The following is a 16,378-nucleotide window of genomic DNA, read 5'->3' on the forward strand; positions in this document are numbered from 1 at the left end:
GCTTTATTTAGCCGCGCGTAGGGGCCAAGCCGTGCTCTCGGCGGCGTGGTGCGAGGGAGGTGGGGGAATCGCCGTCCCTCTCCCCCTGCTCTCCCTCCCCTTCCTCATCCCTCCTGACGTCTGGGAGTTGAAATCTCTAACCACGCCGAGGAGCGGACGAGGCGCCAGGGCTGCTTCTCCCCCAATTTAAGAATGTAGCTGGATTCGTCACACCTCCCGGCTGACTCCAGGGAAAGCCGCGCCGCTCCACAGAGGTCTGTGGCTCCTTCCCCTTGGGGGCTCGGTTCCAGGGATGCCGAGGAGGGGCTGTGTTGGTTTGGGGATCGGTGGGGAACTTCGGCGGGATTTTGCTGGGAAATTTGGAGCTGGTGCAGCTCAGCTCGGGGCAGCGCTGCCGATGCTGCACGGGGGGTGGCAGGTCTCAGCCTCTCGCCGTGAAGCAGCTTCAAGGCTCACATTTGCTGCAGGTCAGGTCTAAATATCGCCAGGACTGCTTCAGCCAGTCCTTTGGAGTGATGGCTGTGAGAAACGCACTTTGTTTGTTGGTGTGTGGGGGTTTTTTTTCCTTTTATTTAGTGGTTAATAGTATAAAACCTGCTGGAAATTGCTGCCCTTCCAGTGCTTGGAAGGGTTTGTTAGCAAGGGCGGTCACCTGGGTGGGTTTCTCCCACCTGGAGGTGTCGTGTGGGTCTGGATCAAGCCGGCGTTCCTAAGCCTGCCCAGGCTGCGGGGAGCTCCAAAGGCTCCAAAGTGAAACTTGTCTTTTACTTTTTTGAGACTGGCGCTGGGATAATCGAGACTTTTTTGTTCAATAGTGGAACTGAAATACAGGAGACTTCCAGGAGAGAACAGAAAGCGTTTGAGGAATGTGATTTTTTTTTTTTTTAAGTCTGTTTTAGGTCCTTTAACTAGCAAAGCGCTCAGGGAGGGTGGGACAGAAGTGCTCCCTGCAGCTGGCCACCTTGGGCAGGTCACTAGTCTCTTCTGAAGGGCAGCGAGTGGGCCATGAGGTGACATTGCTTCTGCCAGCGCTTCTGTGCAGAGACGGTGATGCCCTTTGGGATGAGAAAATATCCCCAAACTGAAACCCCCTAAATCTGCACTTTTAGTTGTGCTGATTTAAACAGGTGTCAGGGATTTTTTGCATAGATCTTTTTTTTCTTGAGTTAAAATGACTATTTTTAAGATTTCCTGTACAAATAAGGGGATCTCCAACTGCCTTAACCTCCCAATCCCCTCTGAGCACTCAGCTGGGGCAAGCGGGAAGCGGCGTGTCCCCCTCCACACCCATTTTCCAGACCCTGGAAATACTCACCACATGCTCCATGTGTTGCTGTCTCCAAATTCCTTCCCTGCATGGGTAAATGGAGAGAAGCATCGATGTGCTGGAGGCTGCCTGTCTCTGTGGTCGCCTCCGTCCCAGGGTCCAGAGCTCAGCCTGGCTGGATGGTGGCACCAGTGAGGGCAAAAATGGATGGGGAGGGACCGTGGAGACCTGGTGGGGGCTTGGGGTCCAGCAGGAAACCTGTGGAGATGGAGCTCTGCAGGGTGGAGAGGAGGTAGCTCCTCCAGATGTGTATCTTCCACCATCGCAAACAGGTCCATGTGTTATCCCTGCTTTACAGGTAGGAAAACGAAAGTTGGAGAAGAGGCAAAATAGTGATGGGTTTGCTCTGAGCTGGGAGGAAGAGATGAAGTCCCTGCTCCTTGCTTTAATGGCAGTAAAGATCCACACCCTGGGGCTTACTGGGTCCAACCTGGGTTAATGTGCTTCACTGACACGGGGGTGGAAGCTCCCGGCAGAACCAGACCCTGCAGTAAGCCGGGTTCAGTGCAGGCAGCAGAAGCCCACGTGTTTATTTCAGATCCCGTATAACCCTGGTTAACATGAAAAGATCATACACAATCCAGTGCTTTTGCCAGAGTTTTTCATCCTGTTTGCCAGCAGAGCCATGGGGAAGTTGCAAGGAGATGGAGAGCAGTTTGGTGGCATTGCAAAATGGCACAAATGAACTCGTGATTCAGGGAATTTTTGAAAAACGCGGGCTTCTTGCTGCTGTTTGGCACAGGTACCCCTGCAGCCAGGGCAGGCTTTGGTTTTCTTGAGGTCACAGTCAGATTCCTGAAACCCACCTGTAAAATGTTTGCTGTTTTTTATAAGCAATGACTTCATTTTATTAGCTGGGGAAAAAAAAAAAAGGCAAAGGCAAGTGTTTCCCATGGCTAAGGGCTTCAGTTACACTGCAGTTGTTCCATATAACCTGATCTTCCATCAACAAAAAAAATCACAGGCTGAGTTCGGTTGTTAACATCTCCCTGTTATAACTTGCTTGTTTTTCCATTCACTCTTACAGCAACTTAGAACTGATTTAAACCCTAGGAGATCATGGCTGGGTCACTCACGTGCATATTTATTTTTCCTTGAAATCACTGAAAAGCTGACGTATTTGAAGGGAAACAGGCATTTGCCAGGAGCCTCTAAATACCTGTCCATCAAAATGAATAGAAGTGAAATGTCACTGCAGACGGCAGCCGAGGAAACTTGTGTATGGTCTGGTTCTGCCAAAAGCAATAAGGCTGAAATGCGGAGCACCAAAAATGACGGATGCCAATGATGCGTTGCGAAAGGCCAACAGCATATGTTTCAAACCCGGTGTATTGAGACCGAGACGAGGGGGAGGGACTGTTTCCACCAGGGTGGTTTTATGCTGACCTGACATTTCTGACCCAAACGGAATAAATCTGAAATCCAGGCCAGCTAAGATAACTGAAGGTGCTCGAGGTCCGTGGGCTGGCTGTCCTCAGCCAGCCAGCTCTGGCGATGCTGCAGAGGTTACTTCTAAGTCAAACTGATCCTCTGCCGTGATTAAGGCTGTGACTGCATCTGTTTTCAGTCTTCTTCAGGTGAACAAGTTAAAACAAGACCATCCCAACAAGTCCCGAGTGTAAGTTCTCCATCATGAAATCAGAAATAAACCCCTTGTTTCTAAACTGTTGACACATAACCCCAGCTAGCTCTGTGGCACCCCTCCTGCTGCGTAATTGCTTTATCGCAGCGGCTGCAGGGTCATTAAATCTGTGGTGTGAGGAGCTTGTCTGCCGAAGAGTGCGCCTCTAAATGCTTCTCCCTCTATGATCAGCGCGTGCATTGCAGGGACACGAGAAAGGTGCTGGGTGTTCATATACCTGTACTGATTTTAGTCATGATAATCAGAAATATTTACTTCTGTATGATTTAAAGCAGAAGTTGTTCTGGAATCTACGTCCATCCGGTGATTTGGCCCATGTTGCTTATTTCCGTGATCAGAGCAGAACCCAGCACGTATTGTACTGCTGTTGGGATCGTCCTGCCAAGAGGGCAGCGCCCATCCCCAGGACCAAGCAGGCTGCGAGGGGTACTGGGTCAGAGCCTACTCCCCATCAGGCATCTAATCTCCGTTTAGTACTGGGCCAAGGCATTGAACAGCACTGGAGAGACCAAGAATGTAAAATAATATATAGGAATTGCAGGAAAATTCAGTATGTGCTTCTCCATCCACTCTTTCAGTGCGGTCAGTGATGTATAGAGCTGTAGACCTCCGCTCGCGGTCCCTTAGCTGAGGACGGCAAAAACTTGGGTTTTGATGTGCTGAAATGTACCTTTGACTTCTCCTTCCTGATGTTTGCCTTCTGGTAGGTCCCAACCACCATGCTGATTCACATTTGCTTCTTTTTTGCCTGCCTGCCTGTGGCGAGCCATGTCTGGGGACGCGTGGGCCAAGGTAAGGAGCCCTCCCTCAGGGCAATTCCCTACGGTCTGGATGTCACCTGGGTTAGCCCAGCCCTTGCCCAAGCCCTTCCCGTTGGCAGCGGCATCACATGTGAGGGACATTCCCAATCGCACGCAGGGTTTCAGGGCGCTGCTGTGCTCTGGTGTCTGTTGGTGAAGCTCCAAACAGCCTGTTCACGCAGATGAAGAGCAACAGGAGATCAGGGGGCCCATTTGGGGAGAGCATCTCGATCCCTCCCCACCCTGCAAAGCCTGTCCTCATCGCTGGCAGCGGTTCAGCATGCCGCTCCCTCGCACCAGGGATGCATTTCAGCCTGCATAAGCAATGAAGGGTGCTTATGTGATCTGCAAATGGAGCTTGAGAAACAGGAAGGAAAAAGGGTGTTACTTCTGTTAGTCACTGCATCTGTCCTGCGCTCTGAAACTATTGCTTTGGACGTACATGGTGACACGTGGTGCAACATCTGGATAAGAAAGTACGTGAGGTACTTTCCTCCTGTAACTTATAGTGCTCCCATAGCATAAATGACCAGAAAATACCTATATCATGTCACCATAACCTCTCTGATGTTGAAGATCCACCTTTATATTATGTTTAAACCTTCTGTGGAAGCAGTCAGCACAAAGGTTTCTGGAGAGGTGATGGCACTTCAGAGTTTGGACAGACGTGTCTCCATGCTGTGTATCTTCCAGACCAGCCTCTGCAGATAAGTCTGGGCTTAACTATCAGCCAGAGAGCAAGGTTACAGCATCAAATAGTGCACATTCAACACAGGGCAGGGAAACAGTGGAGCTTTCATGGCACTGGGGTTCATTTGCATCCAGCACATAATGGTGCTTTAGAGGATGCTGTCCTTTGGTCTGTCTGAGGACATTCTTGCCTTTTTAACTTCTGGGCTCCTAGAGTGATGGCCGAGGAGCTGGACGTCTCCATGTTTAATCTAAAGAAGACAGCTCCACGTTTAATCTAACTATGAATTCCCTCATTGTTCCACGATGTTCTACCATTTCTCTTAGGCGTGATTCTGGGATTTTATTTTGCCCCTCACCCCTCTTCCCCATGTTTTCTTTCTTCCCCTTCAGATTTGCCAGGGGTGAGATGTGAATCTGAGCTTTGTTTCCCCAAAATAGTTATCTGCTTGTTGGGCAGCCTGCAGGAAGTCTCCGCGAGGAGAGGTTAAGGCACAGATGTTGGGCTGAGACAAGCAAGTCCTCACTGCCAGCTCTCACTGCTATCCTGGGCTGTGACTTGATGGCAAAGATGTCAGGAGATGTCTGGGCATCATGCAAGACCAGATTAGGGACTTGAGGAGTCCTGTGCAAGACAGTTTGGGAGCAGTGAGCCGGACACTCCAGGTCAACCCAAGCTTTTTCCTTTGTGAGTAATGGTAAAAGGAAAGAGATTGGTAACAACTGGAAATAGAGGGTGGGCATTTGAGTGCAGATGTTGTGCAGGCAAAGGACACGCTCACTCTTTGCCAATTAGGGCAGCCTGCTGGAAGGGCAGCTGTAGGTACAGCGTCAGGAAGGAGGGCAGATAAATCTGCTGAGTTGCCATCCTATATGCAGTCAAGTGAAACAGTTTCATATGGTGACATTTGTGTGACAGCACAGCGATGTTTTACCAAGGAGTCATTGATTCAGAGAGTGAAACGTGAGTTCAGACATCTAGCTGGGGTTTAAAAGATATCTGTGAAACCCAGATATAATAAGGGAATGTGCTCTTTCTTCTTTTTACCTCCTTGTCTGATATTATTTTTTTTCCTCAGGATTTGTCATTTAGTTTGCTGCTCCCTGCAGCAAACTGATACAAGCTGGTGCCCATGAGTTATGGTCCTGCCAGGAACTGTTATTTACACTTTATCAGGTTTTCTTTCTTTTTTTTTTTTCTTCTTCTTCTTCTTTTTTTTTTTTTTTATTTCTTTCTAAACCCAGCTGGTCCTTGGAGCTGCCTCTGAAATGGTCCTTCTGCAGAAGTATTGGATCCATCCCTTAGGGAACTGGGGAACTTCTGTATTTCTCAGCAGCCCAAGCCTGTTGAAGAGCCTCACTGAGCCCTTTTATCTCTTTCCTGCCCTCCCACTTCAGGTGTTTGCACCAAACACACCTGCTGAAACAAAACGTCCTGCATGAAAGCTCCTGGGAGAGTCCTCCAAGGTGTTGAGGGGTGCAGAGAAAGCCCTCACTTTTACATCAGGCTGTTTTCTTTGTTTGCAGCAATATATATCGAGGTCTCATTTGAGCACCTGAGAAATTCCTCTTTGCACAGGGAGGCTACAGATTTGCAGAAGCTTGTGGTAGGTTTCCTGGCAGAGGTGCAGGGGGACTGCAGGAATTGCTGTGTAACATCAAGGGATGCTGAGGACTCCCATGGGATGGTTTCCTCTGCACTGCAGCTGTTCCACTATCCATAGAGGAGACAACACACATGGTGTTTTGTTGTTGCATGTGCAGAGGGAGGAATTGCATGCATAACAGCATGGACATGTCTCCTGCTCCCCAGGGTCAGGCCGGCTGAAACTCACTGTGCTTTCAGAAGACAGGCTCCAAATGAAATGGAAAGAGACCGAAGGGAACATCAATGGCTACAAAGTTCGGGTAAAGCCCATGGCAGGTATGTGCTAATGCACTGGATGTCAGTCCCAGCAGAGATTTACGTATAAGTGAGGGTCTGAGCTCCACCTTATGGCTGGTGGACAATAGGACTTCAGTAAGAGCATTATTTAGACCTTAAGGCGATAGAGGTAAGGCAGAGAGAATTATCTGCTGGTTGTTCTGGTTTCAAGTGTTGATTACCAAGATCAACTGTATGGTCAAGAAGCCTTTCTGGCCACCATGAGAGCAGTCCATAGTGCCACGTCGGTGCAGGCACAGTCTCACTCATTCACAAGAGGGAGATGAAATTCACCCCTCTTCATCCTAGGGGAAAACCTTATCCAGAAAGTGCTGTTCTTTGTCACTGTGTGAGAAAAAAAGTGAGGAAAGGTTCATTGTCTGGTTCCTCTGTGGGAGGTCCCAGCTCTCCCCCCACCTGCAGGGTCAAAGGATGGGAATCCTTCGTGCCGTGTGTGTGGGGCTCAGCCCCCCGGCTCCCTGCCCTGGCCAAGCTCCAGCTCTCCCTGACTTCGGACACAGAACCTAGTGGTGTTGGAAGGACGCCACGTCTCTCAGCAGGGAGCAATGGTTGGAGGTAACCTTAGTCTTGGCTGGCATCTGTTTTTTGGTCGCTGCCACTCTCCCAGTGAGCCGGAGAAGGGAGCTGCCAGGCAGGAGTGCACGCGGCAGAGCTCTTGTGATCATCCACCCGCTTTTAGCTCAGCCCCCACCTGTTTCCCAAGCTGGAGCAGGAAGTTTCTCATTCCTTCTCTGCTCTGCTCCTCCCAGGGCCTCAGCTCGGTGGAGAGCGATGAGCATCCCGGGAATGCAGGGAATCCCCACCGGCACTCCTGGCACATGCCTGAGGCTTTCCCTTTGCGTAGGCTGCGGAGCTCCATCTCCAGCCCTAGTCATGAGCACAGGGTTGGCGGGGTCAGAAATGCATCCATCTCTGTAATTTAAAGCTTGTAGGGAGATAGTTTGTCTCTCTCCTTTTGTTTTGTGTAGCACAGAGACCACGGCTTTGCAGAGCTGCCTCGCTCCGTCTGCTCACTGCCGTGCCAGTGCAGAAATGTCCCAGTTCCTGGCTGGTCGAGGCATCACAGCCCCAGGACAGGTCCCACAGCCACAGGACATGGCTGGAGGGGTCTGGAGGCAGTGCCAGCCCCAGAAATGAGCTGTCTCCCTGCAGAGAGCAGCTGCCCTTGGAGAGAGATGGGGCTTGCAGAGACAGCACAGCGAGACTGGCTGGGATAAGTGAGACGAGTCCCAAGTGCCAGTTATCACCTCCGGAGACAAGAAGCCACTTCCTCATTTTGTCATGTATGACCTCAAGCACGTCAATTGGTTGGATGTTTTCATAAGCAGTATTTACTAGGAATTGCCCAGTGTTTACCCTCTGAAGACTGGCTTTTCACTCAGCAGCTCCTCGAGGAGTTGGTGAAAGTTGCACTAATGCTGGGTGGGAACTGGTTTTACATTTTGGGCACGTATCAGGGATTTAAAAAAACAAAACCCCTAAATGTTCTCGACATTGGATTGGGAAAAAGAGTAAAAATCAGAGATCCACAAAATCAAAAAAAAGAAATATGAGTTGACTGAGATCCCTAGGCAGACATTCCCTGCATTTCAGTGGTGCTATTGCTACTGTCAGCTTAAATTTAAGCTCTGACAGTCTCTGAACTGTGGTTTCATCCCACCTCAGGGGACTCGGAGCAAGAAGTCATGCTGAAAACCAAGACTCCCAAAGCCACAGTGGGGGGGCTGAGCCCTACCAAAGAATACACGCTGCAGGTCTACGTGCTCAACGGCTCCCAGGAAGCCCTGTTTGCCAAAAGGAAATTTGTGAGTAAGTAGAGTGCTACATTTTACCGTTCAGAGAGCTCACAAGGATCTTAGAGATGTGGCTCCTAAGAGCTCATCCTCCAGACCTCATCCCCCTGTAGACTCTGTGACAATCACAGAGCTGTTACTATTTTGTTAGAAAGGTTAGAAAGGGAGATGGTGAAGACACAGGAGGGGAAGGATGTGACTCACAGACCTGTCTAGATTGACTTTCTCTCCTTGTTTTTGGTCTTCCTACAGTAGAGGAGCTAAAAAATGCATCCCAGACTAGAAATAACCGAAGAAACTCAGGAGTTGCGTCAGGAAAGAATCTCACCTCTTCGGGGACCTCAGCAGAGGCCACCCCACCACCCCTGAATGCTGTTGTGACACAGCCAGGTGGGTGCCCAGCTGTCCCTATTTGTCCCTATTTGTGGATATTCATTCAGTGGGACATGCTTGCCCGTTCTCCTCTCTTGCGTGCATCTCTGAACTACAAGGACACAGTCAGCAACCTAAAAATATTTTCCCCTCATGCCAGGCAAACTGTCCAGCTTGACAAAGCACTTCCATGTGTTCCTGGGGCTGACAGGTATTCAAATTAAACAGATACAGTCAAATCCTTCAACTGAGAGCAGATCTTTTGACGACAAGCTGCTCCCGAGGCACTGGGGCTAATGATGCCTGATTTCCCAGGCTGCTGATGTCTACAAGGTGTGAACTCTCCCCATGGCTGAGGACTGCATATAACTGCATAGATTCTCATGTGTCTAATAACAAGGTTTGTATGGGTTCAAAAAAAGCGTTTGTACAGGTTGACAGAAGAAAGATCCATGGGTGCCCTTATACAAAAAACCTGGGTGTTTCTGAGTCACAGACTGCTGAGGTCTGGAGAGTACACTGGGTCTCAGGTGCCATGGTATGTTTTCCCTGGTTTATATTTTATAAACATTCATTATTTTGCATCGCCAAAGATAACAGGAAGGACAAACTTTTGATGTGATCCATTACTGACGTTATTATTATTAACGCGTGAGCCCACTTGCAGCCCTCTCAGAGGCATAAACGAAGATGGTATCCTCTAACGACCTATTTGCAAAAGGTTGTAGGACTTTTATCCTCTCTGAGCGCCCTGCACCTCTGTCACATGTGGCTGAAATCAGCTGATGACTGCAGCAGGTTACATGGGGATAACACAGTTAGGGACAATGGGTTTTTTCTCTGTGGAGCACAGGAAAGGACAGAGCTGAAAAGAAAAGGCAGAAAGGGACTCAGCCAAAGGGCTCAGGAGAAAGTACAAGAAATCAGCCCAGTGCGGAGGCCAGTGTGACACAAGCAACACCAACAACCACAAGATCATCCCAGCGCACTCCTGCAAACCCGGAGCGAGAGTCTCTAGGAAAAGAAAAACCCACCAAGGATTCATCGAGGCGAGGTGAGAGGGGTTTCAAACTTGTCTTGCTCCTTCTTCCCTACTGGTTTCCTTAAAGCTCATTGAATACGAGCCTTCCATCCCACTCCCCGCCACCAAGATTTTCAAGAGTACAAATGCTGCTGATAGTGCTTTTAATTGCTAGGTCATGCTTTGGGGAACGTGCCAGGAATCACTGGAGAAGTTTGGAGTTCTGCAGAACACCACAGATTTTGAGGCAAACTGGAGCTAGGCCAAAAATTCCTTCCAGTTATTGATTTGACACTATTCTCTTTTCTTCATGTTGCCACCTCCCCCGGCTCTGGAAGATTCATGTAAGAGTTTGTATTCTTTAACAGTCCCCCAGCCATGGACCTTTCCAGGCTTTCAGAAGGGGTGGAGCACATCAATGATGATCGTTTACCAACCTGCTCCACCTCCTGGACTTGTTCCTCATGTTTCACAGATAACTGATCCATGGTGATCCTTCAGATTCATCAGTTGAGACTCTGGCAGGGCAGATGGCTCACAGCACTGTTGACATGGTGGGAAGGGGACTGGCCAGAGCATCCTCACTTGGTCCCTTGAGACCAGTAGGAATCCATGGCTGGGAAGAGAGATGGGAGAGTAACCTTTTTGGAGTCCACTGAATCTTGGGGGGATCATCTATTTCCCTCCACCAAAGATGGAAAATCCCCCATCCAAAAATATTCAAGGAAGATGCATTCGATCAGCAACACGCCCTATCTTATCTTCTGTTAAGCTGCAGGCCTGGGGTGGGGAGAAAGGCAGGGCTTGAGTATCTGTGATGCCAGCAGGTTTCTACGGAGAGATTGGATTTAATATAAAGCCACAAAATAATTATAGCCCACAGGGGATCTCGTGATGGAATGGAATTAAGCAATCACCTGCAATTCTTGGAGACTTAAGCTAGATAAAAGGGAAGCACTGGGCTGGGGCTGAGACGTAATGGAGCTGACAGCTTGCAGAGAGCAGTGCTTGGGTTAGGCACACACTTCCTGACAGCTTTAACCCCTTCTTTGCAGAAATGCAGCTGCACACCACTCAATTTCTTGGTTCTGAGGTGGGTTACCCTTAGCCACGTAGTTTTCCCAAGATGCTGGGGTGCATCAGGCTGGCAGACGGTCCAATCCACCATCGAGACAAGGCCTTTACACTGTGCATTTTCTTTTTATCTTAAAACTGAAGCAGTTTTTCCTCCTTTACAATTATGTCTCTCAATATGAAACCTTTTACCCTCCAGGTTCCCAGTTTCAGTGCGACGCATCTGCAATGACTGATATTGTCCTGCTTGTGGATGGATCTTGGAGCATCGGACGCAACAATTTCAAGCTCATTAAGGAGTTCCTGAGCAATTTGATTTCCCCATTCATTATTGCCCAAGACAAGATAAGAGTAGGTAGGACACTTTCCTGTTTCCTGACCTTGGGAAGTCCGTATTTTAAGGGGCCTTGTTCTCTGTTCCTGTGGTTATGTGCTCCTCTGAGGAGCTTTTGTTCCTTTTCCCATGTGGTAGCAAGTTCTGGCCTCTAGTGGCTGCAAGAAATAGCTGCACAGTGAACAGAAGCGATGTCTTCTGGGCAGCACCAGGTTGGGCATTGATGCTGGGACACATTTGGGATTTGCTGCCTACCTCTGACGAGGTGTTCAGCCTCCGCAGCATTGCGGAGACAGATGTGGTGGCAATGCTGGATCGAGCTCAGCTAAGAGCAGTGCTGCTTCCAGTTCTGAGTGTTGCTAACCTCAGCATGACAAGGACCATGCAGAGAAGAGGAGCTAGAAACCAAATCTGCTCACCTCATCCCATTCATTGTTTTGTGTCATCCTCCCATGGCAAGCCTGATGCTGCCTTCCCAAAGTGAATGTCCTCTTGCAGCTTACCTTGGCTTGCATGATGCCGACAGCTCTTGCCTTCCCCAGGGCTGTCCCAGTACAGCAGCGATCCCCGCACAGAGTGGGACCTGAGTGCTTACTCTACGAGGGACCAGGTGCTGGAGGCCATGAGGAGTCTGCGGTACAAGGGTGGCAACACCTTTACAGGTAACTCCGTCTCACAGGTCTCTGCTAAATGGTCTGTGCAGCTGCAGTGGGGGAAGCTGTTCCCATGGGATGACCTCCACGGTGGCAGAGAAAAAACTAAAGGTGGGGGGGTTTGTTTGCAAGGCTGTAGCACACCATCCATCTCTGCTCCTCCACAGGTCTGGCGCTGACTCATGTCCTGGAGCAGAATTTGAAACCAGAGGCTGGTGCCCGGTTGGAGGCTGAGAAGTTGGTAATCCTCCTGACTGATGGAAAATCCCAGGATGATGCCAACCTGGCTGCTCAGACGTTGAAAAACCTGGGCATAGAGATATTTGCCATTGGTAAGCTCATAGCTGTTGATAAGCCGTAGGACAAAGCCAGCCTACTTTTGAGCTTTTTCAAATTGAAGGTTATGTTCCCTCAAATTTGATAGGAGCATCCTGACACTTTAGAACTAAGGTAATGAGCAAGACCTCATTACATTGTTGCTAAGATGAAAATTAACTCATTTATTCAGCACAGGCAGTGTCTTCAAAGGGGATTTTGTTTGTTTAGAAAAAAACCACTCACACAAGATATTTCACACCTCCCATCCATAAGACCTTTGCGAGCCTCAGAGACCTGTGCCATGAGAACAATATTTTCAGCTGCGGAATTAGGCGAGAGAATATTGTATTGGGGAGGGCAGGAGACCTCCTTTATAATTACTGCCTCTCACAACATTCCATTTCTCTGGATAATAACATTATCTGCTCTTTGCTATCTGGCAGCAATAATGAGACATAAAATGGCCTTCAGCAGCTCTGTCCTTGATGACTAAACAAGTCTACTAGACTAATACATGGGCAATAAAGTCACGTAGAAAACTCACTTAAAATTGCAATCTCCAGAACTTTAAGTGCTAATTTATGTTGTGAAGACACAAGCAAGGGTTTATTGCGTAGGGTTGTGTAGCTAAGTGTCTGGCACTGTGATTTCTCTTATGGACTGAGTGTAGCTGCTGAGCCTCGGGTGTGTATGTAGCACAACTGACATCTGTGTACCTGAAATCACTTGGAGATCGGTTCCTGGCTGGGGTATTTGCCTTTCCTTTCTGGTTAGAGAAGGATCACGTTGTTTGGTCCTTAGAGATCAGGACCTGAGTATTAACCTCAATAGCACCTTTGTTCTGACTGCAAGAGGAAGGAGGCTAGCAAAGCTGTTAAGGTAATGGTTTTGGATTTGAGAAACCGGGTGGCGTCCCCCTCTGGCAATAGTAGTGCTTGAGCAATGCTAGGGTGACCTGGAGCCTGGCACTGGGAAGCAAAATAAGTTGTACATTGTGGGGCTTGTTCTGCAGAGGGTTAATGAGGATGCAGAGCAGGATAGGGATGGAGGATGCGCTGTGATGGTGAAGTTCTGCTAAAGAAATGATCTGCTTTTTGCTCATCCCTTACACTCTTGAAATGCAATGTGATGCTCTGATGAATAACAGACTCTCTGTGGGGAGTGCTGGCACCTCATAAATACAAAATTGTTGTTTATTCATTCACTCATTCCCCCGTTTATGCCAACTGCCTCTTAGGGTGAAAAATATCTGCCTTCCTCGTAGCAAAGCCTGCAAGTGATGAGGAGGCGGGAAAACAGGAGGAGGATTCACTAGACTGTCTCCAGGCCACAAAAGACCTTGTGAGCTAACAGGGTTGAAAGCCCACCCCAGGCTGGACTGAGGCTGTCGCTGCAGGAAAGCCCAAAGCCATTATCAGATACCACCACTCGACTGGAACGACTGGGAGGCTCTGCTTGGAGAGCAGGATGACAGTGGACCCATCCTGCTCCTGAACAAAAACCGCAGAAGCAGGAGTCAGTAGCTGCCCCTCTCTGGGGGGGATTTTTCAGTCTCGTTCTCTGCTCTGGTTGCAGGGGTGAAGAATGCGGACGAGGCAGAGCTGAAGCAGGTGGCCTCGGAGCCGCTGGAACTCACGGTGTACAATGTGTTGGATTTCCCCCTGCTGAGCTCTCTGGTTGGCAGGCTCACCCGGGTCCTGTGCACCAGGATCAAAGAGAAGAGCAACAAGGAAAATGCAGGTGAAGTGGAACCTCCTCAGTGAGGGCTGAACTTCCTTCTGATCACCATCCACCTTCCTTGCTGTCAGGACTGACCCTTTCTCATACCTTTCCCTCCATGAGCTGCACCACACTGCCAGCACCACCTAACTCTTCTCCTCCGGTGCTGATCTCCTTGCTCTACCCTGTGATCGTTGTCTTCTACAAGGCCTTCTGGATGCAGCTTTTCCCACTCTCACTCCACTGCATAATCCCTGCTGTCTATAACAAGTCACAGAGAGATGTTGCCCTAGATGTTTCCATTGCGATGCTCTTGGGTTAGCTATCTGCTTTTGGCCTGTGAGCCGATACAGGCAATAGCCATTCCTAGCAGGGGTTTGTATAACTCTTGATGAACATAATAACCTAATGACAACCACCGTCATTGTAGGGAAGATATTTTTATAGGAAGATATGTATTTTCCTTTTCCATTATCATAGGATGTAATAAATGCGTTGTAACCATCTCCTTTTCTGAGTTTCTTCCAACCAAGAGGAGGGAGAAAAAGCAAAAGAGTTTATTTTACAATGTATTAGGGAGAGTGTACAGAGAAAATGTGGAGGTAGGAAGAGGAGATAAGAAAACATTTAAACATTCCCTCCACTTTACTTTAAATGATGGATCTCCAAGGCATTTTCAAGTTACAACCAAACAGCCTATTTCTTTCCGTTGGTGGAGAGCAGCTTCACACGAGAGTGAAGAACCACTCCAGATGTGAGATTAGATCCTCAGGAGAGAAATATCATGTACATATTTCCATGTTTCTTTGCTCTAATATTGGCCTAAGGAGAATGGGAAAGTCTAACTTTCAAGCATACTTCTATTTTAATGCTCTGGAGATTCATAGAAATAAATTGATTAATCCTTATTAATTTGTACTTGTTTGATATAATTAGATGTTTTTCAAAGGTGCATATTAGGCTAAGGAAAGATGGGCTGCTCAAAAAAGAAACCAAAATAACTTCTGCTTGTTCATTTTGACAAATTTTCACAACTGAGGAAAGCTGGGTCATCTTTTGGATTCATGTAAAAATGCGGAATTGTGTAGAAAAAGTATTCCCAGCACGCAGCAAAATACACAGTCTCTTCTTGGTGGAGTATTTATGTTCTCTGTATGCCCAGTTTTAAAATGTTTATTTCAGAGCAGTTTGGCACAGTTTCTATACTCTATAGGGAAGGAGACTGTAACTTGATTTGAAAAATGTCACTCATATTTATGAGCTGGAAAGTACATTTGGCAGGAGAAGACTGGATATAAGGAAGTAACTGTGTTTTTAATTCCTAGGCAGCACTGTGAAAGATATCCCTGTGAACACGGGTCCCCAGCTGAGCCCAACTGACCTTAAAATATCAGCGGTGACCTCTAAGAGCATGCACTTGACCTGGAGTCCTCCTCTGAGACCACCAAAGAAATATCGGATTGTGTATAATCCATCTAAGGGCGGTATCCCCAAAGAGGTGAGAGACCTTTCTCCGGACATTTGAGACTGCCATATCTTCCAGATGGTGGCTGGGAATTTAAGTAGACCTGAGCAGACAAACAGACGAGAGTAGAGGTACAGTTCTTGTGGGACATCAGCTAAAGCCAGAGATGAAATTAAATACACAATTAGTGTAAATATGATCAGCTGATAGGATGACAAGACAGAAGAGGAAATGGGATAAATATCATCTTTCTAGAAATACTGCAAGCCATGCCCATGCCATTTTTTCTCTTATGCAGTGTTATCCCCTCCCTCAAGCACCTGTTTTGTCTCGAAGAGGACAGGCAGGTACACAGAGCAGTCCAAGGATGCTCATCTGGGGTGCATATGACTTAGAAAAGCAAATCCAAATTGTTGATGGGCTTTCGTTAATTTCGGCGTGAGGACGACTAGAGTCTTGTGCTTGGTGTTTGCACAGATCCCAGCCTTAGAGGACAGGAATGCTTATTGCCTTTTACCTCGCTATTTTGGGGAGATACTAGCTGGCGCAAAATTCAGAGGACAACTGGACTTCACGTTTCTGGTCACAGATCTGCCACAAAGAAGCCACGCTTGCTAGGGAAGGCCAGTTCAGCCGTTCCTTCGCTAAAGAGCAGCTAGCACCTCCCTGTCTTGACAGCCCTCCTTTGTGCTTTCAGGTGATTTTAGATGGAGCAGTCTCCTCTTTGCAGCTTTCCAATTTGACCTCGCACACGGAGTATCTGGTGTCGGTGTTTCCTATTTACGACACAGTGGTTGGGGATGGGCTGAGAGGCGTCACCTCCACATGTAGGTCGTGAGTAGACAGAATTTTGCTGATGCGTGGCTATGATGAGTGAACAAAGCTCTTTCTTTGCGACCATCTCAGACTGGAGCCTGGCATTGTATTTTCCCCCCTCCCTCAAGTTCAGTCTGTCTACAGCTATCTCTGTCTATGGAGTTGTTCAGAACTTGACCAGACAAGACCCTGAGCAACCTGCTCTAATTTGTCCCTGCTTTGAGCAACAGGTTGTACCAAGACCTTCAAGGGTCTGTTCCCACCTCTGTCATTCTGCAAAGGAGACCGCTGTGTTGAGCTCCCCTTGACACGGCAGTAACACGCCATGCTAGAAATACCTTGCAACCACTCGCCGCTTTTTGATCCTTGGGCTCCAAATGAATTAAACCTATTCTCTGTGAAGTGGCAG

At 48.2% G+C, this 16,378-nt stretch overlaps 1 protein-coding gene across 4 annotated transcripts in view; it reads left to right on the forward strand.

Annotated features, from left to right (window-relative positions):
* Positions 1-33: 33 nt before the first annotated feature.
* The window catches only part of COL20A1 (collagen type XX alpha 1 chain), a 53,306-nt gene continuing 36,961 nt past the window's right edge, over positions 34-16,378 (forward strand). For 2 of the 4 annotated variants that reach the window (XM_074604718.1, XM_074604719.1), the window contains exons 1-12: positions 122-254; positions 3,677-3,761; positions 6,273-6,383; positions 8,070-8,213; positions 8,450-8,587; positions 9,423-9,623; positions 10,864-11,019; positions 11,541-11,660; positions 11,819-11,983; positions 13,545-13,709; positions 15,014-15,186; positions 15,851-15,980. In XM_074604718.1, the coding sequence (XP_074460819.1) occupies positions 3,689-3,761; positions 6,273-6,383; positions 8,070-8,213; positions 8,450-8,587; positions 9,423-9,623; positions 10,864-11,019; positions 11,541-11,660; positions 11,819-11,983; positions 13,545-13,709; positions 15,014-15,186; positions 15,851-15,980 (1,576 nt within the window). In that variant the 5' untranslated portion in view covers positions 122-254; positions 3,677-3,688. Of the gene's footprint in view, positions 255-3,676; positions 3,762-6,272; positions 6,384-8,069; positions 8,214-8,449; positions 8,588-9,422; positions 9,624-10,863; positions 11,020-11,540; positions 11,661-11,818; positions 11,984-13,544; positions 13,710-15,013; positions 15,187-15,850; positions 15,981-16,378 lie in introns of all 4 variants that reach the window. The other 2 variants (XM_074604716.1, XM_074604717.1) reach the window with 2 other exon arrangements.

This window comes from Larus michahellis, chromosome 12 (genome assembly GCF_964199755.1).
Source record: "Larus michahellis chromosome 12, bLarMic1.1, whole genome shotgun sequence".
Classification (NCBI taxonomy): Eukaryota; Metazoa; Chordata; class Aves; order Charadriiformes; family Laridae; genus Larus; species Larus michahellis.